We start from the raw sequence: 22,601 nt of genomic DNA, 5'->3' as shown, positions 1-22,601 counted from the left end.
TAGTTGAGGCTCCACTACTAGAAATCTGTAACGCAGCTTATTAGCTGTAGCATGTAGCTGAGCCTTCAGGTTCTATCTGATCGCTAGTATGAAAATTTAACAGATGACTAAATGTACTACCTATCTATTCGTGTAGTTAGTGTTGAACTGGAGAGCCTAGTTATATACAATGTTTAATTTAGGCTCCAGGTTTTTACCAATATCTTTTTTATTTCTTACTATTTATTTATTCTGGTATGTTTAAATGCAGGTGCCATATATGAAACAATATTTATTGATATTGCATAAATTATTTCATTCCTTGTGCTGTAAAGTGCAATAAAATAAAATCTTAAATCCTTAATCAGAGTTTTGCTTTTGACTTTTATTTTACTACATGTACTTTTTTATAACCATGTTAAAAAAAGAGCTGTACAAATAAATTGGTGAAAACCAAAGAAGATAAAGGTTGATGAGGAACTTGAAGGGGTGGAGTAATAAACAAGGATGGAGTTTAAAAAAGAAGGCCTGAAGATTCCAGCAAATTCTGAGCAAGTTGGGGAAGCTGATCCAAGAGAGTTGTTCCTAAAACAGCAAAGGCGGCGGCCACCCTTTATTTTGCAGTTGTGAGGGGGGGGGACTTAGGGGGGCAGAATGAGGAACGATGTCTTTAGCACTTTTATATGTAATCAGCAGGATCGGAGATGATTCTGCATTTTTTTAATAAACTGTGGGAAATTTAAGAAAAGGCTGCACTGAGACACTTTTGTACAGTTTTGTAACTTGATGGTCATATGATGGTGGTTTTTCGCTGCCTGCAACTGAAAACTGGCCAATCCTCATGCCAAAGCCCTCAGTATAAGAAGTCTGGCTGATAGTTCAGCACCTCCCCTTCTCTCTGATATTGAGCTCTGCTGTTGTTGCATTATTGTTGAACTCTGTAAAGAAGCGATATGTGCTGGGAGGTTATAGGACTAGGTAAGTTTCCCTGTACACGTAGATAAACTCTGGTTGGTGCCAACCTTCAAGTTAGCCTTTTGTTTGTATTTTGTTTTCTAGTGGTAGTTTGTTTAGTTAGGGAGCAGTTTTATTCTTGTATTATTTTCATTTGGTCACCATTTGTAAATAAATCACTGTTAACTTGCACAGCTACTGACATTTTGCAATGTCTTTGGTTGTTGTGTTTTCAAGTTTTTTATTCTTAGAAAAGGGAAGTAACACTGTCCAAAGACGTTAACAAAAATCTCAAAGCCCGTAGGTTTGATTTTTGAGCGAATGGTCAATAAACTTGATAAGTGAAAGAATTGGTCCAGGTCCAGTTTAGAAATAATTTGTTTCTGTCAGGAATTTAAGCGGAGGAAATTAATCAATCTGCTGGAGCAAGTTATTGAGTGAAGACAGTGATGATTCAGGTTACTGGGTTTTGCAATTATTTGTAGAAATACAATCAGTGCATCATCAGCGTAGACGACAATATGACACGTCCGTTGAGTAAAAAAAGGATGTGTACAGTAAGGATATAAATAATTTAGTCACAGTTGTTTTTCAATATATGGTTGTGTCAAAACAAACACAAGAAATTAGATTTATTTGGGTTTATGGTGTAAATCTTTATAAAGTGTTCATCTTTTATATTATTGAATGAAAAAACCTCACCTGGTGCCGATATATCTGTACAAGCAGGTGTCAGTGTTTCCACTCCCACAGTCTCAAGAACGCTCCAGTTGGGAGAGAGTCTACTGGTTGAAACTGGTCCTGGGGACTCGGCTCTGCTCTCATCCTGAAGAACAAAGAGACAGACACTGTGATCCTTTATCGTTTCTTTACTGGACAGTAAACTAAAAAGTTTAAGAGGGAGATTATTTGAAGAAAGAGAAAGCCAAGAAAAAGGAATTCATACCAGACTTATTTTTGAGGAGTTGAAATAATAGCAAGGACGGAGACAATTCAGGAAATGAGGAACAGTAATGTGTAGTGGTAGTTTAAAATTAGTGTTGTCCTCTTCTCTCAACACCAGCTAATAAGATCAGTTTATATTTGATCATGTCCAGAAAAAATTTTTTTGGCAAACATGGGTGTCAAGTCTGTAAAACATTTAATTATTGTATTTAGCTCTTTTTGTAGGTCAAGTGTCCTAATTTAAAAGTTTATAGTGCAGGGGTCCTCAAAAGCTCCGAAGTCTCCCCCTGTAGGCAGGCGTGGTCTTTCAGCCCCCTGTAACTATAACTCTCATACATCCTGCTGTGAATGTTTGCCTAAATTTCCCAACCACCATTTTATAAATGTTAAAACTTTTCTCCTAAATGACAGCAAATCTAGATCTTAAAACTGTATGGCTCATATATATTAATTATATAAAAAAAGTTACTTTTCACTATCACTTTTTTACATTTAAGGGGTTCGGAAACTCATTCTGAACTCTATTACCTGACCAGGTTTATTTACCCAGGGATAACAAAGACTTGGTTATAGTGTGAATTAAAACCTTCCAATGGCAGAGAGACCTTAGTTTGTGATCGTAATTTATAAGTATTTGTGATGTGGTTAGGTATTGTCTGTTTTCTTTAACTCGGTGGGTAACTAGATGATAGTCTAGGAGCTCAGGTGATAATATTCCAGTCAAAGTCTAGAATAAGAGAAATTTTTTGTATTATATGTGCATAGAACTGTTAAATTTTATTTATGGTGCAATACCATTATATGATCTATTATCTTAGAATCCGAAGTCTGGTACTGTTCTTTTGTATAACCTATGATGATTTCATTTTTCTGATAAATGAATGTATGTATATGACCCTATTAGAGTTACCCTTTATTTCCTTTACCTCCAATTGATACTTACCTATCTCTATGCCAATGTATTATATCACCTTGCTATATTGAACTTGTGGACAATATGATGTTTTAGCTGTTTAACATAACAAATATACATTCCAAAAATGTGCTCTTTTGACCTGTGCAATGTGGAAGACTTCCCTCTCGATAGTGATTAATTCTTTTTATAAATATTTTTATATGGAATAAGGATAGAAGGGAAGAGAGTCAGGAAACGGAAGGAGCACATGTTACCTATCCAGTCTTCTAGTTATCTATAACCAGAGCTGAAGCATGTCGTAGGATATCTTAGGCAGGCAGTCATCCAGCCTCGTGAGAGTGGTGAGTTTTAAGACGCGCCCTGTGTACTAAGCTCGTCATATGCATAGTAATAGGTCGGAGCCAGTGAAGAGTCATAATTAGTTGACTTAGTAGATCGTGAGTACACTCCATATAGCGCGAGTTGCACAGTAAATAGAAATAAAAAATCAGTTAGTTTTTGAGTTCCTGTACCTATCTAGTGTTAATTGGAACAAATATGTGAACGCCTATGATTTGTGACCCTTTATATGGCAGAATATCTATAAGTGATCTACGTTGCATCTTCGGTCAGTGTCCTCTCAAATAAGAACAGCAAACAAAAACGTGCTGTTCTCGTTGGATATTGATATAGAGGAGGCTCTAGATGCAGCTAAGATATTTAAAGGCGTTTATTTAGAGCCAGCAGGAGGTAGCTGTTACACCCAACAAATATAAACTACCCTATGACTTTTGTAACATTTTGACAGTTAGTTTATGAAAACTTCCACTGTATAAATTAGGTTTTAGTTGAGTAGTAAGTTCTCATTATGTAATTTATTTTTTTTTTCATGTGTTATATTACGTAATGAAACAGAAGTATCCTAGACGTTTTGTGGACTACGCCTCGGGGGTTTGGAGATTAATTGCTCTTGCTTCTCTCGGCGTCGGTACCGTATCACGAATGCTTCCATCCAGTTATGAGAATTTTAAAAGTATAAATTAATTTATACTTTTAAAATTCTCATAACTGTGGACCTTATGCACCTGCACCATGCAGACAGAGCAAGCAATATCAATATCCATGTATCTGTTTATAAAGAAGAAATAAATACACTACAGTGAAGTTTGTCATCAGCTTCAATGTTACAAAAGTCAAGGGTGTTAATCTTTGGGTGGACACTACCTCCTGCTGGCTAATAACGCCACTACAGGCTCATCCAGCTTCGATGGAACAGAAACAGCTGGGCAGTAGAGAACTGGATGCAGTGATCCTAAATATAGCCTGCACAGGGTCAATCACACTTATATAACCTGATAAATATATATGTATGCACATAGCATGTAAGTCACTTTGAATTAGGTCCACCAATATGAACGCTGTACCTTTGAAAACTCAGGTAGAGCGGCTGTTTTGCTGGAGGATGAAAAAACATTTACTTCTCCCTTTAAACCACTAAAATATTGAAAGAAACAGAGAGAACTTTCCACAGTCAAAGAAATTATTATATTTGGTAAGTGGGTTATTCTATTGTCACAATTAAAAAAATAATGGCAAGGGAAAAGTGGTAAAGGCAATTAAGGTATAAGTTTAATATTTTTGAAAAGAATGCATATACAAAGAACAAAGACTTTAGACAAAGCATTTGGTTTTGCACCAAAACAACAACAGGTTATAATAATTATACTGACTTGGACTGGATATCAACCCAACTCTAAGCCACCAGTTAAGAAAAACAAGAACCAACCAATCACAAATATTACCAAATTACCAAACAGTCTCTCTGCCATTGGAGGTTTTTATTCAACTAAACCAAGCTTTTGGTTATCTTGGTAAATAAACTGGCAGGTAAGAGTTCAGATGAGTTCCGACCCCTAAATGTAAAAGGAGTGAAAGTAACCTTTTTTTATATATTTATATATATAAAATAAAAAATAAAACACAAACAGAAATAATGAAGAAAAAAAAAAAGATTTTGGTAAAAACACCTGGAGCCTACATCAACATTGTGTGCCAGCTTACATTATAATTACATCTGTTAAATCTATCATTTAGAACAGAGACCAAGGCTCAGCTACATGCAGCACCGTACAGTTTGAGTGGGCCCAACAGAGCGGACAGCCCTTCACACCTCAGACACACAGCCTGGATAAAAACACACTACGGGAAGGCACCAAATTCTGACCTGGCACAGAATTCTGGTGGAAATTCATGTTCATTGATCAGTTTTCTAAAAATGGATCTCCAGATTTGGCTGCCAGTGGGAACATTTGTTTCACACGGACGTCTCTGTTGGACCCGCTCTAAGTGTACGGTGATGACAAGGTTAACAACAGGATCCTGCTTTACCCTCCCTTGGTCCCTGGCAACGCATAAAAGAACACACCGCTTGTTCTGCTAACACTGTTTAAGTTCCCTGCTTCTAAAAGGCCAATTCCTGTGGTCGACTAGCGGACCCGTTACTACTGAATGCCTTTAGCTCTTCAAGTGATTACCACACTCCAAACGGACTGCGACTCTGCACTGTGAGAAGTCCACACAGAGGACTGGATACTAGGTGGCAATATTGACTAGTTCAATTTCCCCGATGAGAGTTGTGTGGAGATTTAGCCTTGAATTACCGAGTCCCGTCAGACCTGCACAGTTTCCTTAGTGGTTAAGAGCGCGTCTATGTGGAACATGGAATAAATATCTCAGACGTGTCGTCATGTGTTTGTGGAGAAAAGGGGGGTGTTGGCAAACAAAAAACAAAACAACACTACTCTGTTAGCATTTCTTCTGGTAGTGCTGAGAGAGAACGTAGGGGATCACGTGTGTGCTCGTCAACAGAGGGGGCGGGTCCGGCAGCGCGGGCAGCCGCCAATCAGGCAGCCGGGATGGGCTGGGGGGCGGGGCTTATATCCACAAAACCTTTACACTGGCTGAGGACAACTAAATGGCTGGGCATCTAAACGTTGATTAGGGCCACGACACCGACCGAGTCAAAAATCAATCTATCAGAAGCTCGACAGAATGAACTACTTGTACGTAAGCATGGTGTCCGCGTCCCCGTCCGAGGCCACGCCACCCTCCCCCGGAGCCCACAGCGGCCTGCTGGCCGGGGTTAGGTTGATCTTCTGTCCCAAAAACTCAGACTTATGGGGTGAAGCTTCTTATTATTGCAGACAATTATCTGGAACTTGGTAGGCTGTTTTCTTTCTAGTCTTCCCTGTGGAGGACAATGTGTCAACCAGCCTTAGCAGAGCAAAGGAAAAGGGATTGGGGAGCTGGGGCGGGGGCTTGTGTTTGTGTGTGTTTGTGTGTCTGTGTGTGTGTGTGTACTTAAGATGGATGTATGTGTTAGGTGTGTACGCTTTGAAAAGGGAGGAGCCTCTCATAGCAGCACACATTTGCGTTTCTTCTTGGGCTCTGGGGGCTCCAATGCAGCCAATATCGCCTCATCAAACACATTCTTTAGGCCTTTCTGTGAACACAAACACACAAACATACAGCTCAATGGGGGGGGGGCCACTCAAACACACACAGGTCAAATGAAAAAAGGTAGAGGGAAAACACAATATAAACAGCTTAAACAGAGGAAAAATAACTGGGTGCAAACAAAATCAGCATTTAACATCATTTAGTGGTCATAAGAAATCGTGGAATGTGAGCGTGCTGTAGGGGACCAAAAAAACAACAACAACAACAACAACAAATAAAGATAATTCTGTTTTCCTATGAATGTGGGTATTTCAGTTAGTTGTGTGAGTCAGATTAGGGTATAAGTGTCAAGAACACAAAAATCACATGCGTTTACTGTGTGCAAAGTGCAGCCGAAGTGTGACGGCTGAAATCAAAGGCAAGTCAAACAAGAAAGTGGAGGAAAAAAGAGAGCATAACCCCTGACGCAAAACACAAAACAAAAATGGAACCTGAGCATTTTCATTCCACACCGCCTGCTCTTTTCATTTCACCGGCTCTGCTCGTCAGATTAAAACTGCTGGCTGACTACGAGAGGACAGCTCAACCCTCAGCCTGTATGGTGTTCTCTTTGTATTTGTCCCTGAGCAGGGCTGCTGACACCACGAGCTTGGTCATGTGAAGTAACCAGCACTTTACAACCAGTAGGCCCCTCGCCGCTGCTTAACTCAGTCCACTAACCCCGCTAAATTCTTCTCTGACAAAGCACAGAGAAAAGAAGGGAGCCAGAGAGAGGAGAGCAAGTTCATGTGTTCTTTATTAATTCATTTCACAGGTCATTTCACACAATTATAGCTTCCTTTTTTTAATTATCTGGACTTCAAAGACAGCAGGACATTAGTGCCATATATAGGGAAAGTTGGGCCAAAACAAGTCAGAAAGTATTTTACAGAAGACTACTTTACGAAACATCAAGTGTAGCTTAGCTATGAACCAGATCAGTAAGAGAACCATCACCAACAGGAAATCATGCTGTTACAATGGCCCAACACTCCCTATATATGACTTTAGTACTTAAACCCCCGACATGACAAGTTCTGTTTAATCAGACATCCACAGTAGTACAAAAAATACATTAGCATTAGAAATGGAAGTTTCTGTTTAGTGTTGAGATCAATCTCAGTGTGGAGCCATGTGAAGCCACCGCCCTCGTTTTAGTCCAGCCCCTCCCCACACGAACTACTACTACAGGACAGAGGGAGTGACTAACTAAAAACAATGGAATCCCAAATTGCATCCCACATCCTCTGTAAGATAGCGCTCTACTGTTGGCCGGGGGCCAGCTCAAAGAGCGCCGGGCCGAAGTAGGCAGACTGGGAATGATACGGTGGTGTGGAGCAGGGTTTGTGGCGTAAAGCTGACATAAAGCACTCCAGGAGTAAGATATGAAGTACATTAACACACCAACCACACCAAATGTCAGCAGTTAGAGGTTAGAAAAGGCAACAACCAGTCAAGTCATTGAAGTTCAGAGAGGCCTTGAGTCAGTGAATCAGGCCATGTAACACAGATGAGTTGCAATGCACTCTCAATACAGAGTAGTAGTTTGAGTCGGGAGTTAGGTTGGTAGCTGACTGGTGGGTTGGTTAGTTCGATGGCTGAGAATGAGATTGGTCTAGATGTTAAAAGCAGCACATGTTAAGAGATAGAAAGAGAGGAAAGGAGTGAGACGGGGTAAAGGAATGAAGAATGCAGAGAATGATGGCAACCAGAGGAGGAGGAGGAGGAGATGAGAGCAGCGGCACAGAGAGTTTAAAATATACAGCATTTCCTCTTTCTCTGCGTCTCAGGTGGCTCTAGGGCAGCTAGGATAGCTTCGTCAAATACATTCTTCAGCCCTCGCTACAGTGACAGGAGAAGGAAGAGAACAACAGCACAATTAGCACAGCAAACACAGAAAGAGAAAGATGGGAGGAGGAGGAGGATAAGAGGAACATGGCAGAACAAGGAAGGAACAGGTCTGCGTGAAACAGAGAGAAGAGATGAGATTTTCATGTGTGAAGGACATGCAAAGATGAAGAGCGACGTGCGACAGAGTTGAGATGGACTCTGACTGCGGAGAGAAAGCGCAGTCGCTCAACAGTGAGCTGAAAGTGAGGTGTGGACCGACTGCCGACATCCCCGACAGGAAACAGGAAATGACATCAGCAGCTATGCAACAGTTGTGCTGGGGAGAGAGGGGGAAGGAAGGAAGGAGCAGAGCGGGGAGGGGGGGGGCTACACCTCAGCTCCATCAACACTATTGTTCTGTGAGGCCAAGCTCATCTGTTCTCCTCTGAGTCATGTTCCCTCCTCGAGTTCCTCACAGCGCCGCACCAATGCAGACACCAGCACTCGGGACGCCATCGAGCTGATAAACTCATAAAAGCACTGACGGATTTATTAGGACGATCCAACAGAAGCACTGGCTACTACAACAGTATATCTAATACTGAATTCATTCATGCTGTCTACTTTACAATTTCCAATAATAGCAATTAATAAAAATTGAAATAGTCAAATAAAAAATAAGCCAGACGCGCTAATGAAGAGGCTCTTCTCCCAAAATACAGACATTCACAGCATCTCATTTGAATTTAGAGTCTTCTTCATTCTGGTGACAGCAGCAGCTCGTTGCGCAAATCTCTGTTATTTATTATTCATGACAATTTAGCAGTGCTCCAAAATATGTTCGGTGCAGCAGTTTTCACTATTACTGCGTCACCAAGTCAGTCTCCCTTGTATTTTGGTGTCGAGCCTCACAGCATATAGACAGCTGCCGTTTTTGTTCACATTATTCATACTATCTGTTTCCATCAGCTCAGAGTTTGGGACTATCCTAACTATTTTATTTTTTACTTTTAGGACGTCTGGTTACCCTACACTCTACATACAACCTAAACTGCTCCTTTCACCTGCCTTATATCGCCAAAGGCAGGCTGCTAACTGTAACCAGGATACACACTATAGTCTGAAGCAAGGTTTCTAAGCCATATGAGAAACATCTGATGATTTGCAATTAGCAACACCACTGAGCTCATGAGTTAGAACAATCACCGAAACCAAACCATGCAGAGCAAAACTCGCCAACCGCAGCGTGCACAGGCCAGGGGGAATATGGACATGTTCCTCTTTCCTCCTTTTTCTTAGTGCTTGCCATTGAGATGTGAATCATGTGTGTCCGGCAGTGTATACATGTGTGAGTGTATATATTACCTGCGTAAGGGCTGAGCACTCCACATATTTCACAGCCTTGAGGTCTCTCGCCAGCTTCTCGGCTGTCTCCGGAGTGATGGGCTTCTGCTTGTTCTTGGCCAGCTTCTCTATAGTAGATGGGTCATCCCGCAAGTCAATCTGAGTCCCAACTAGCAGGAAGGGGGTCTTTGGACAGTGGTGAGTGATCTCTGGAACCCACTGGATACACAAACAGGGTAACGCAACAGTCAGCACAGACAGACACAAATACAAGTGGGAATTCAATAAGAATGTAAGTACTGATTGGCCACCGATCAGCTCATACACTCTACAGCAACTGATATAAGAAAGGTCAGGTAATGTGGTAACCTGTACAAAGACCGGTGGCAAGAAAAAAAGTAAGGACCAGACTTGCCTTTTCTTTGACATTTTCAAAGGAGGAGGGGGACACGACGGAGAAACAGACGAGGAAGACATCTGTCTGGGGGTAACTCAGAGGTCGTAACCTGTCGTAGTCTTCCTGACCTGGAGAAACGCCACACAAACATGTTTAACTCGCACAGTTAACAGGTTAGTACTGATACACTGGACAAAGAGGGAAATCTGGCAGAATGAGGCACCAAGCCCAAGTCTCAGTCCAAAATAAAACACACACAACACACACCCCACGTTAACAAAAGTCAACTTGTGGATGGTGTGTAGTGGAAGAACGCTCGCAACTTTTTCTTCTATTTAACGTCATAAAAACACTTCAAAGTACAAAATGTCTGCAATAACAATGACTCAAGTGCTGGAATAAGAAACACATACCTGCTGTATCAAACAAGCCCAGAGTGTAGGGCTCGCCTCCGATCATTACCGTTACAGCATAGTTATCAAACACCTACAACACACAGAGCAAAGACAACAGTTAGTCATACATTAGAGTTTGACAAATAGGGCAGACTTATTCAAATATGCATTTAAGAGGCTGATGGTTATTGTGTGTCAGTATTAGACGATTTAATTGATAGTTCATTATAAGGTGTATGCAACCAAAAACAGTCACTTTCCAAACTTCACATCAGAATACTGATCGAGTATTTAATTATACAAACTCCCATATACTTAAATATAAGTAAACTGTGCAGCAAGATAACACAGCTGGTAGCCAGAATCATAGAAACACTGACATCAACTAACTCTGAAGTAACTTTATCACAACTACAAACACACTTACAAACGAGAGACATTTTAGGTCGCATGGGAATGAACAACATCTGTCAACATCTGTCAACATGTGGTGACTAACAGCGAGAACAGAATTACATTTACAGGAGTTGAAGTCCTGTCTGTGAGGCGTCCACACACTTACCGTAGGTACATATTCAGAGGGAAACTTGTTTGTGGTGTAAGAGATGAGCAGGCAGGTTTTACCCACAGCACCGTCCCCAACTACAACACACTTGATGGTCTGCATAGCTGTGTCTTACAGTCTTCGCTACTCATTCAAGATCTGCAACAGAAAAACAAAACAGACAGACTTCATTAATGGATGGCTCTGAACGTCAACACCTGTGTGTGTAGAGTACTCATCCTCTGTGGCATCTGGAACGCACACATGAAAACAATCTTTGTAGAGAAATGTGTACTGTATTGTGCACTGCAGATATTTTGTGTCAGCAGGACACAGTAGGAGAAAAACGTGTGGGGCTGAGACAAAACAGTTCTCAGGGGGAAACCTTGAAAAGCTCAACACCAGGTGGCATTTTCATTACATGTCAAGGGCATGTTTATGGGGAGATAACCCTGTCCAGACACTGATTAATAACTGGAAGTCTCATTTGGGGAACTCCTCAGAGGTGTCAAGGGACAACAGGTCATATGATCTTCAACTCTATTCAACAGGCAGTATAACACAAGGGGGCAGAGCTCAGACTGCGGGGCAACACCAAGTAAAACACGAACCAACAACAAGAACAAAGGGAACATACTGTGAAGTATTGGCACAGACCGTCAAAACTATCAGATGAGTGAATAGAGGCCTGTTTGAAGTGAAAAAACATTAATTTCATGTTTTTTTGTCCTTTTTCTCTTTCATTTTTTAGCATCAATACCAGACATAGAGAGAATACAAATAACAAGCCACAGCACAAAGCAACAAACACCACAACAAGTCTGCATAAGACCAGAGTATGGCCCGTATCAGTTTGGGATTCAAACCTCACCTCTCAACTAGGATCATCATCTGAACCAGTGACAAGTCTATTAAACACCTCATTCTTCAAACTGGAATCCAAAATTGCCTGTGCAAGTCATACGGTTGAGTACAGACAAACTCCACCAAATCAAAACGTGAACCTTAGGCCAAAATCAGAACAGCAATGTGGTCACTAAAGGAGTCTGTGGAGGTGTTGGTGGTGTGGGCTGCTGCACTGAAGGCACTGTGTGACGGACTGGAGTCACACATCCTCACTATCACTGATGGAACATTAAATGTAGGTCAACTGTCAGGAGAAAAATTAAAAGTACAAAGCCCTGTTTGGAAACTCAATTGAACAGCCGACAGCCGATATATTCGTCCAATCCCCCAAACCTGGCAGCTAGCAGGACTGAACAGCTGTCCTCGGGTTCAGTTCCCTTTACTGTAGCAGAGCCTTTTCAGTGAACATCATTTTAATGGCCACTTTTTACTATTATCTGTCATTTTATAGACCAAACAATTAAATAAAATAATCAGCAGATTAATGTAGAATGAAAATAATCATTAGGTAAAACTGTATTATTCACAACAGAGCTGTCCTACTGTCACATGTCAAAATGTCTTCAATGAAAAAGGCCCATAACGTGAGCGAAACAGGAAATGTTGACCTTGAATGTGTGTCTGTAACACTGTGGTGCATCTCGATCTGCTGTGCATTTAGAGACAGCATGTGGTATACAGTATGTGGACCACGGTGTTCCCCTGTTTCTCCTCTACAAGTTACAGTGTGTCAGCGCTGAGCCACTGCAGAGCTCTGCACCAGTGAGTGGGGGTGGGGGCGTCATTGAGAGAAGCAGGGGGGACAAACTGCAGCCACCAAACGTTACAGTGCCAACACGCTTTGACAAAGGAACCGAACACAGGCGGAGGTCCTGCAGAAACACATGGAAGACAACTGCAGCCATTTCTTAAACATACTAATCCATTAACAAAAAAGGCTGCCGTTATGTAAGGCCTTTATGCTGCATTCAACTGAATGTTGAAATGTACGGCCGATTACACAACCGTCACAGAATGAAACTTCAGTTTTGGTCTGGTCAACATGAGTGTGCTGAGGTACTCTATGCAACTCTTTACTTAAAGCTCTTACTTCAATGTCATCAAACTAGCGCTCGCTGCTAATGCAAGTTTCAATACCAATATGATTTGGTCCACACAAAACCTTTTAGCCACAGGGTGAATCTAATATTTTATCAAGCTACACCAGCAAATACAACGCTTTCCTGACCACGATGTTGTTGTGGTAGAATACAATACAACAAAAGTGATGAAAGAGCACATCTGCTTCTGGTGGTAGCCCACTAACAGATCACGCTCGTGCAGGCACAGACTCAGCTGAAGGCCCGTTTCTTAATGGCTCAAGAGACGTTATCCCAGCTGCACACTGAACTGTGCAGCTATGTGAAAAGGTTAGAGCATGCCACTAGACAAAAATCGATTAAAGCATCCATTGCACAACAGGCTAGAATAATAACTTGAGACAAGCTCAGCACATTAAATCCAAACAATAACATCCTCCATGTGCCTATAACGGGTAATTGGTCCCGCTCAGACACTGAACGGGTAATACTGCTGGTTCAACTGTTACGGTGAGGTTTGTGTTTGCTTCGAAACATTAAGCTGTTACGGTTGACTCTGTTCCAAACCTGACTGCTCTGTGACTATAATGAAGTGGAGGATGTCACTTTGCAGTCTGAATGGTCCTCACCCTCACTAATAGTCACCTGGAGAACCCTGTACCGGCTAACTAACAATCCTGTCTCACTCCACAGAGACGAGAGTTTGATTCCCCGGTGCGGCGCCTTTAGTTTGGTCGTTTGTCACAATAAAGGCAACTGCGAATGTTTGTACGTGCTGCTGCACAAGTGAATTCTACAGGTTTATAACACCTGAATGGACCAACTTCTCACTGGCAGGTGATGTCGGCAATTACGAGGACTGCAACCTGTGAGCTGCTGGAATAAATGGCATTTTAAAATCTTGACCGACACGTCTGGCAATTTGATAAATGGGGTCACACGAGGAAGCAAACCCAACACCTTGTGATTCAATAACAATGATCCAACAGAACACTTTTACAACTGTGGGTGCCATAAGCTGGTTGACAATTTTAAAGCCCAGTAAATAAATCTTAATCAGTAGAATAATTGGGGACTTTTAGTTGAAAGTGTCAGCTGTATATAACCAGTGCTGGCTTTGTGTTTCCAGGTTAGGGGTCTTGTGAACTGTGGTCACTGCTACCTGGACAGTGCGCCAGGTGTTCCTAATGTGGAGCATACGTTGGTGTACGTGTTATAAACGTGTTCCTAAGTTGGGCTCATAGTTCAGGGGTTTCCCCAAAATGTCTCCATGTGAAGCAGCCACAGTAAGTGTTGTTACTGGGTGGGGTCTTTAGGTGGTTTTCTAACACACAAAATCAAAGAAGGCTGTGCCTCGGGCCCCGACTGAACCAAGTGTTGAGCAAGGGGAAACCCTGCCATTGTCTGGAGGAATCCTTTTACCACTGTGGCTAGTTTCACTGCATGGTGATCCCCGTTACATCCAGTACAACAGTGTATGAACTGAAGTATGATACTGCGCCGCGGGGCCAATATGATTTTCATGGAACAATGTGACTGTCAAAAACGTCTTCAAATAGGAGCAAAGAAATACTTCAAACTCTAAGCTAAACACTGCAGTAAGCCCTTGGCTGCAATAATGCTGCCAGACTTAATCCACGCATTTGTGTTTGTAGGCCAGCAGCCTTCTGAGGGCAGACCAGCTTAAAGACTAGTAGTGAAAGCAGCTGAAATTCAGTCCAATGTGGCAGCTCCTCTGTATTTCAATGTGCGGTATGTTAGGCACTACATCTAGACCTGAGCATTGTGCACTTCTGTTGAAAGCGGAATGCTTCTACCAACCACAGGACCAATCATTACTGCATCCGCACAGCTTCACTCCTGCGAGGTTACGACTGGCATTACATCGGATTTAGCAACACATCCTCAAAGACTGGCCACAGCTTCCGTCCAACTTCATCTCAAACAAAGGCTCGAGCACAGGCTTGATGAGGACAATCCTCGGACATCTGTCCGTTTGAAACGTGACACAGCCAGAGCTCAAGTCAAAGAGATCGATCACAAGCATTTCCTTTTGACATCGACATAAAACCTATGACGACTTGTCTGAATATTGGCTCTCTATTGCATTAAAGTCCTCACAGCTTATGACTTGTCCAAATGTGCGACCACAAGCAATGGCAGGAATTGTTACCTTCAGCCTGTATGCGTAAATATCGCTAACTAATAACAAAAACATTTCAAGATCACATCGTAGAGATGGCTTCCCCTACCAGCTAACCACTGTTAGCCTGGCTGTATTAGCCTTAGCTGCTGTATTCCGGCCACATCCCCGGCCTCAATCTGGCCTAATTTCCTGCCGGCTGTTTAAACTAACGATAAATGTACTAACTTAGCTGCCCCTATTCTGACCCAAGCTAGTGTTGTGAAGCTTTACCCTAGCACCCAAACAGTGCGCTGTGCAAATACCATCCGAGAGGCTGCTTTCATGATATAAAACCAGTACTAACCTGGTTTGTTACGCCTCTTTATTCAGGTCGTCAACCAGCTAACCACTAGCTACTAACTACTTTCATCTTTTGCTAACGGGCTTTAGTTAAAGGCGAAGAGGCGTCAAATCTTCTGACACTAAAATCACCAACAATTTCGATGTAAAATGTGGCATCTACACAGTCCTAAGATGTTTATGTACAGCCGGTCTCATGTCACGGACTGCCTGTCGGCTTGCTTTGCTAACTAACGTTAACGTTTACTGTCCTCCCCAACTGGCTTCCTAGCTAACTGTTAGCTAACAGGCTGAGCTAACCTTAGCGGATGCTGTTGTAAAATCAGGTATTTAATTTGACAATTACAACCCATGTACCACAGACGTGTAGCATATATTAAGTTGAACACATTAAAGCTAAAATCAACCACAGTTCTATCCCAATAATACAAAAAAGATTTTTTTCCGTACCGTATCCTCTGTTTGTGTCTTTACGCCGGGCGTTGGCAGCTCCGCGCTAGGGGCTTCCCAGTCAATAGAACAGGGACACGTTGCGTGCGTAGTGAACTACTACGCAATTACGTTAATCAATTTAGCGACAAGCGGGCTACTTTTCTCAAACTAATACCAAAAACCTAACAAGCAGCATGACTACTTAAACAGGTAGGCAGCGGTTTCCACACTGAAGAACAGAACATGTGATTAATGGTAGTCTAAAAACTGAATTTCAATTTCTGAAAATGAACTGAATAAAATGCTGTTTATAAATAAAGTATTTGATAGGCAGTTAGGAATGTTTCCCCCACTTTGTATGAGACATTACATTAAAGGGATGTGTCCCTGTATCTGTATCAATCCAGGTAAACTTATGTTTTTTCAAGCTTCTATATTGGTAGCCTGTATAGAGAATGAACTATCTGGACATGTGCTTGAGTCGTGCTCGACACGTTTTGTTGCATTTGACTAAATTTGTCTGCCTGCTTCATCCGGGGTTTGTAACCCTTTTACGTACATTATCATTACATGTTTCACAGCATTGAATAGAACATTATAAGAAATGGTCCCGTTACACAACACAATGTACTCAGTCCTGTTACACCGTATAGGAGCTGTGAGTTTGACCTACATAAGTACATGGCAATAATGTTGTCTGCCACTAGATGGCACTCTACCCAATGACCTAAATACTCATGCAAACAAGTGAGGGTTACAAACATTTAGTGGGTTAAGTTAAAATACACAGACATCAGCTAAGAAAAAAAAACACCTTTATTCTCAAAATGGAAACATGTGGTAGAAAGAAACAATGACAATATTCATGTTATATAAACACAAACATACTCGACATCAAAAACAAAACAAAGGGAAAATATTTCTTTCTAGGAAAGGTAAGATTTGTAGGCGTCCATTGTCCTAGTTGGACACACTCTGCAGCAAGGTAATGTTGTCTCCTTTCAACATGATCCTCCCTGGGAGACAGAGGAAGACAGAGGAAGACAGAGGGAGAAACCCAAGTGGAGGTGGATCAGAAGAGTAAGATGATGGATGGAAAGAGATACAAAGTGTCAGTTCACTTTTGGACAAAGGATTGAGTCCTAATCAAGATGGCTACAAATGACAGGGAATCTAGTGACAGTACATGTCGGATCAGGAGCATGCTTGGTTTCTCACCACTAGCCATTCCCCTCACAGTTCAGGTGTGTTTGTGTCTGCTGTGAAAAAGGTCCATTTGTGCAGCATTTACACCTGCTATTAAAATGTGACCTCTATCCGGACACGTTATCCATACAGGGAAAAACTAATTATAATGCAAGGTGTAAATGCGTTGTGATCAGAATGTGATCAGATCTGCCTGACCACGTCCAAAGTTAATCTGGTTTCACATTGTGTGTGGATCTTAGGTAAGTGTAAATGCAATCCACACAACGTACTTGCATCCATACACTGCCTTAAAAATGAAAGCAGTACAGATGAGAAATTAATGAAATGCAGTAAGAAATAAGTATGCCGCAGTGTGAGCTGCCATCGTCTGTGAGAAAGGGTCATGTGTTGATAGCCATGTGTACAAATCACTGCTAAGCAAAGCTACAAAGTGTCCAAATTTAGGGTGCCCTTACCCAGCGGCTTCCTGTTCTTCGTCTTCATGTGGACTTCCTCAGCATCATCTAGAACCAGGTTCATGTACTCATCAAAACCCTAAGACGAGGAGGGAACAGCGAGTCAAACATTCGTTTCAATGGGCCCCATTTAGGAACATTCATATTCTCATCCTAATATATTCTTCAGTTAGTTTTGCTTTTACTGGATTCACCAACTGCAAAAACTCATAATAAAAGGGCTTGTTTCAACAGAATGAATGCCGCCTGTTCGTAACGAGGTTGCACATTTGTCAGATTTGATCACTAGTATAATCAATGCCCCAAAACTGTAATATAAGGCCACCTGTTCAGCCCTGTTTGTGGGGAAAGTTTCATTCGTAAACATGTCACCTAAGAGTAAGAACAAGAACTTCACTGTGGAGCTGAAATCAGCATACGATCAAATAACCATCAGTTCCAGTAGTCATATTTAGGCCACAAAACAATTAGGAAATGTTAATACATCATCCAACATCTAATCAGTATCTAATTAGATACTAAAAGAAAAACTTGTTTCACAATATAGTTTACATCATGTTTCCATTGGCACATTCTATCAGCAGTTTAATTATTGTTAATTCATTAGTAACACCTCTGTACAACTGTGTTTGGACTGCTACTGAGAACAGTGATACGTCTCCTTTAGTAAAACGGTGCAGCTGATAGTGTCAATTTTAAGCTGCATTCCTCCAGTTCTACTTTCATTTATATCATATCTATAATTTAAGCTTATTAACATACAGCGTTTTAAGAGTAAAATTCAAGCACTCCTCCAGCACTTTCAAGGTATTTAAACCAGAAATTTCTAGACTCTTAAAGTTGGGTTCAAATTAACACCCACCAAGAGCCAGTACATTGTGTGTTTGGCAGAACAATTAATTGCAGTCACTAGTTAGGTGGCCAGTAAATAATGTGGAATGGCAGCGTAGGGCCAGGTTTATATTGCTGTTTTTAACGTCTATTGGCTGAGACTAATGTGACGAACCTATTGTGATGCCTGCAAATAAAATACAAGCAGCTTACTTGTATTTGCCGCTTCCAAACAATATCGATGTTTTGCCATAGTAGACATTTGTATTACACGTTATTAGAGATGTACACAAAAGGGAAAAGTCATGGGGGTCAGCAACAGGAGCCAACAGATCCTGGCTGAAATATGGAGCTCAAAAGGTTCAAAAAGGCTCCAAACTTGAGCAAATTATGTTCAGTCAAATAATGCAGGATGCAGTTTTTTGGCATGTAAAAAATATTTTTGGCTGACAAATTGTCTCAGTCTACCTGCCACTGGCAGATGAGCCAAAAAGTTAATTCTGGACCCCGACTCAAAGCCTTTAAAATCACATCTAGAGTGTTACTATAAATGCAATTGCAAGTTTACAGAATTCCTTTGTACCCTCAGCAATCAATGTATATTGTCACTGTTTATTTTAGCAGCAGTTCATACTAACATTGATTGCATGTTTTCATCATGATTATTACCCTGTGATTGCTGAGAGGGACAGAGCTAGCAGAATTGAAAGGTGTAGTTACACTTTAAGGCTTGCTTTGAAAAGGGATAAATAGAGAACTTATCCAGCTATGACTCACGAGTGAACTCGACAATAATGACAGGAACATTTCATTTTAAATATTAAAAGATTATATTCAAACTCAAGCACATTCCTAACTTTGAAAACAATGATTAAAATTAATAATTTTCAGACCTTCAAGACATTGAACCAAACCTGTTCACAGTAGACGCACTTAAATCAGGACAATCACGTATTAGGATAAAGTTGCATGTGAAAAATAAGGTGTGCCAAAGTTAATAGGCTACTGCTGTTTCAATGTGCCACTTCATACAGTGTTATTATGAACATTTATTTTACTACATTTACTGGGCATCTTTCACACAAAAATGTCTTATAAGGACTTGAGCTCAATCTTATCTCATTTTCAAATTGTAGCTTTTCAACATTAATTACCACTACAGATTTCAGCTCCATCTTTTGAGGTGTACTTATTCGTTAACTTTTTCTTCAAAAAGTCTAACAGTGAACCTAAATTAATTCACTTCGGGATTTGATAGGATTCACATTTGATAAGATTTAGCACTGAAATCTGAATAAGTCAACTGATTTAACACTTGATTCAGATTGGATGAAATGCTATCAAAGCCTAACCATAGTGGCAACGCCTTACAAGAATTAGCAGCTGCTCAAGATATATTTTAAAACCCATCATGACTTCAACACCAGTTCCTGGATGATATTTTTTCTGAAAGAGAATACAGTTGGTACAGTACATTACGGTACAATAACTGAGTTCATAGGGAGGAAGCTGTTGAAAAGGTTTGTACTGTGCATGTTACTCAATCTGGATAACCGGACAAAAATTAAGAAACTGATTGGACTATATAAAAACAACAAATAAATAACTGCCACAAGGAACATTTATTAACAGTATGGAAGCAATACATCTAGCCTAATCTAAAGGGAATGAGTGCCTGGGGGATGTTTATGGTACTGAGAAACAGAGCAGAGTGAGACCTCTTACTGACTCTGTGCTAAAGATATACGCCCTCAACTTCGGTGTGTTCTCTCCTTTTACCTGTCGGTCTGTAACAACACCATGCCGTCAGAAACTGTCTCTGGCCCCACTTTGGCTAGGAGAGGACACGCCGCGGTTTCAATCCCAGCGGATGATGGGGGTGAATAGACTCAGTGACGAGCAGATGCAAGTTAGCTGCACTGGCTAGCTAACAAAGTTCACTTAGTTGTCGGTGCACATAAGTTGCTCAAGCAAAAAAATAAAACATAATAAAAAAGGAGCGAGCATCAACAGTGTTTTACCTGCACGCCTCTACAACGTGTAACATCAGCCTGACAAGTGTTACTGCTCTGATATCGAATGACAAGATATGTATTGATAATCAGTATCAACGCTCGTCAGTGCCATAAAAGTCTGATACCTAACCCTATGCATTCCTGTCCTCTGTTATGTCCCATGTGAGGTTTATATTTATAAATTCTTTAGTAATCTTTTAGTTAAAATCAGCTTGCCCCTGCATCTTGATCACACTGTACAGTATATTTAATGTTAAAAAAGATGCATTATTGTTATTTCTCAAATTACTGTGCAAATTAAGTGTCCCAAAGAAAATAAAAAAATAAAATCAATGCATAGAGAATTGTCCCATTATGGAGCTCTCAAAGGTGCCTTCAGTGTGGATGAATCCAAAAATGTCAGGCTTGTTTTTTAGCATGGACTTGGAAACATGGAAAATGAAAACATTAGCAGTCAGAGGATGTTTGACAAACGTTCTGCTGCCTCAACTCATTCACCTTGTCACTGACTCGATTTATACAGGTCTGGAAACTTAAAAGCATATGATGTTCCTTTATTGATAGGGGAAATTCAAAAATAATACAATAGCAATTTAATCTCAGTGCAGCAATAGCTACTATAAAAAGGTGGGGCTCAAATACAACCAAACACAATAAGTTCTCTTTTGTTTTAGCATCTCAATGTGGACAAAGAAAATGGCTCTTTTTAGTGTGGACATGTTCTCGGAATCTGCACCTTTCAGCATACTTACTGTTCTTCACCCCCGACTACTCCACACTGCCCATTCGCCACACAGTATGTTAATTAAATGACTGGGAGAAATCAAAGACATCAAACATTGCACGACTTAAAATAACTGTAGTTAAATAAAACAGAAATAAAGAGCAAAAATATAACTCACAATGATGCAGCCCTCTATCCGCATGTTCACCTGTTCATACAACCAGACCTGGATCCGTGAGCGCTGGGAGAGAGGGGGGGCAAGAGATCAGGATCAGGATCAGCAATTCCATCATGCATCACACAAAACAAGTCAGAAGGAACGTTGGAGAAATGTTTCATTCAATACTTACATTTTGTAGATACCTGAAAATAAGGTTCTGATACATGGAGTCAAGGAAATTCAAAAAAAGCAGACACACACACACACACACACTCTGATATAAACTGAATATGTTCAGGTAGAGGGTTAGTGCACATATAATGTCGCCTGGTCGCGTTATAGACTTTTTACGCTGAACACCAAGGTAATGTACAACTCAATTTACGTGATAAGCATATTGCATCCACTTTAAATCAAACTCACTAAGTAATTCAGGTAGTAATGTACGTAGATCCTGGACGCTCCTTTAGCGCCACAATGCACAATACCAGAACTACGTTACTAGTTTAGCGCGGTAGTTACACAAGTCCAATCAAACAGGCGTATTTTTTTTTTTCTACATAAATACCCAGTTCGTAATATGTCCTATACAAAACGCTTTCCTTGTTCACACCCGTGTGAATGGTGAAATGAATGACTAGCCAGCTAACAGAAAAGATTAGCCTAGCTGCTAAGTTGTTGTAGCAAGCATTGAACCGCGGCTGTCGTCCATGAACAGAAAGGATACAATGGGCTGCACCATAACCTTCTGGACCTTCTGTCCTTGTCCTCTGTACGCCATCCCGCAGACTAAATACCAGCAGTAGGTATAAAATGAAAAATTGGCACCCGTGTAATGCAGTGCACTTTAACGAAACGCTCACGTTGTGAGGTTGCTTCAATGGCGGGCTTCCTTCCGCGTGCGCTGCCAGTCGTGATAAAGGGGTCGCGTGATGTGAAACAGCGCCCCCGCAGGTGGGAGGCCATTACTGCACCTACTTGTTGCTCCACAAACAGTATTCAGGCGTGCTCGTACAGACATTTCATCTGGCAAGCTGATAATTGAAAGATGTATTCAGGAGCAAGCACTGATAACAGAAGTAATCTCCGAAAATCACTGTCGGTGTACTGTAACAACCCACCACAGCCAGCGGTTGTTGTCATGGCGCACAGGCTATAAATAGCTACCATTTGTGCCATAAAGCTCCAAATCCGCCATCAAAGCTGAACGAGACGACACAAACCACTGTCACTGTCTTCTTGCTGCCATTTATGATAACCCCCGATGTTTTGTTGGTAGAATGACAATAAGCACTGTTAAAATCATTCTTAAGCCAGTAACATTCACCTGTACTCTAAAAAGTGTAATGAAAATGAAAAATATAGTCTTTTTCTGTTAAGTTTACATAGCTTCTCATGCAAGGTGGTTCCAATACATAGTTTTGACGGTGTTAACTAATGAGGGCCCTGGCACATACTTATTAGTACATTTAATAATACATTTTTATACATTTTATTTAAAAGGAGCCTTTTCTGAATACTCAA

General features: G+C 41.0%; 2 protein-coding genes across 2 annotated transcripts; both read right to left on the bottom strand.

Annotated features, from left to right (window-relative positions):
* Positions 1-4,380: 4,380 nt before the first annotated feature.
* On the bottom strand, positions 4,381-15,845 carry LOC118327867 (cell division control protein 42 homolog). Its single transcript, XM_035661361.1, has 6 exons — positions 15,702-15,845; positions 10,800-10,940; positions 10,256-10,328; positions 9,861-9,970; positions 9,467-9,664; positions 4,381-6,275 (listed from the first exon to the last, which is right to left on the bottom strand). The coding sequence occupies exons 2-6, from the start codon at positions 10,902-10,904 to the stop codon at positions 6,186-6,188; spliced, it is 576 nt and encodes a 191-aa protein (XP_035517254.1). The 5' UTR covers positions 10,905-10,940; positions 15,702-15,845; the 3' UTR covers positions 4,381-6,185.
* Positions 15,846-16,481: 636 nt separating this feature from the next.
* Positions 16,482-21,994, bottom strand: snrpe (small nuclear ribonucleoprotein polypeptide E). The gene is made up of 5 exons (XM_035661362.1): positions 21,805-21,994; positions 21,268-21,294; positions 21,096-21,158; positions 17,348-17,426; positions 16,482-16,699 (listed from the first exon to the last, which is right to left on the bottom strand). Exons 1-5 carry the CDS (start codon positions 21,856-21,858, stop codon positions 16,644-16,646), a joined length of 279 nt encoding a protein of 92 aa, XP_035517255.1. The 5' UTR covers positions 21,859-21,994; the 3' UTR covers positions 16,482-16,643.
* Positions 21,995-22,601: the final 607 nt, after the last annotated feature.

The sequence above is a fragment of the Morone saxatilis genome, unplaced genomic scaffold (genome assembly GCF_004916995.1).
Source record: "Morone saxatilis isolate NCDOM2014 unplaced genomic scaffold, NCSU_SB_2.0 Contig18, whole genome shotgun sequence".
Taxonomy (NCBI): domain Eukaryota; kingdom Metazoa; phylum Chordata; class Actinopteri; family Moronidae; genus Morone; species Morone saxatilis.
This window is presented reverse-complemented; position numbering and strand designations above follow the sequence as displayed.

Coding starts and splice junctions, on each gene's coding strand:
- LOC118327867 (XM_035661361.1), bottom strand. CDS start 10,904: ATGCAGACCATCAAGTGTGTTGTAGTTGGGGACGGTGCTGTGGGTAAA. Junction 10,329..10,799: donor CCTCTGAATATGTACCTACG/GTAAGTGTGTGG, acceptor TGTGTGTTGTAG/GTGTTTGATAACTATGCTGT. Junction 9,971..10,255: donor GGGCTTGTTTGATACAGCAG/GTATGTGTTTCT, acceptor GCGTTTCTCCAG/GTCAGGAAGACTACGACAGG.
- snrpe (XM_035661362.1), bottom strand. CDS start 21,858: ATGGCGTACAGAGGACAAGGACAGAAGGTCCAGAAGGTTATGGTGCAG. Junction 21,295..21,804: donor AGGTTATGGTGCAGCCCATT/GTATCCTTTCTG, acceptor TCCATGTATCAG/AACCTTATTTTCAGGTATCT. Junction 21,159..21,267: donor TTTTCAGGTATCTACAAAAT/GTAAGTATTGAA, acceptor CCTCTCTCCCAG/CGCTCACGGATCCAGGTCTG.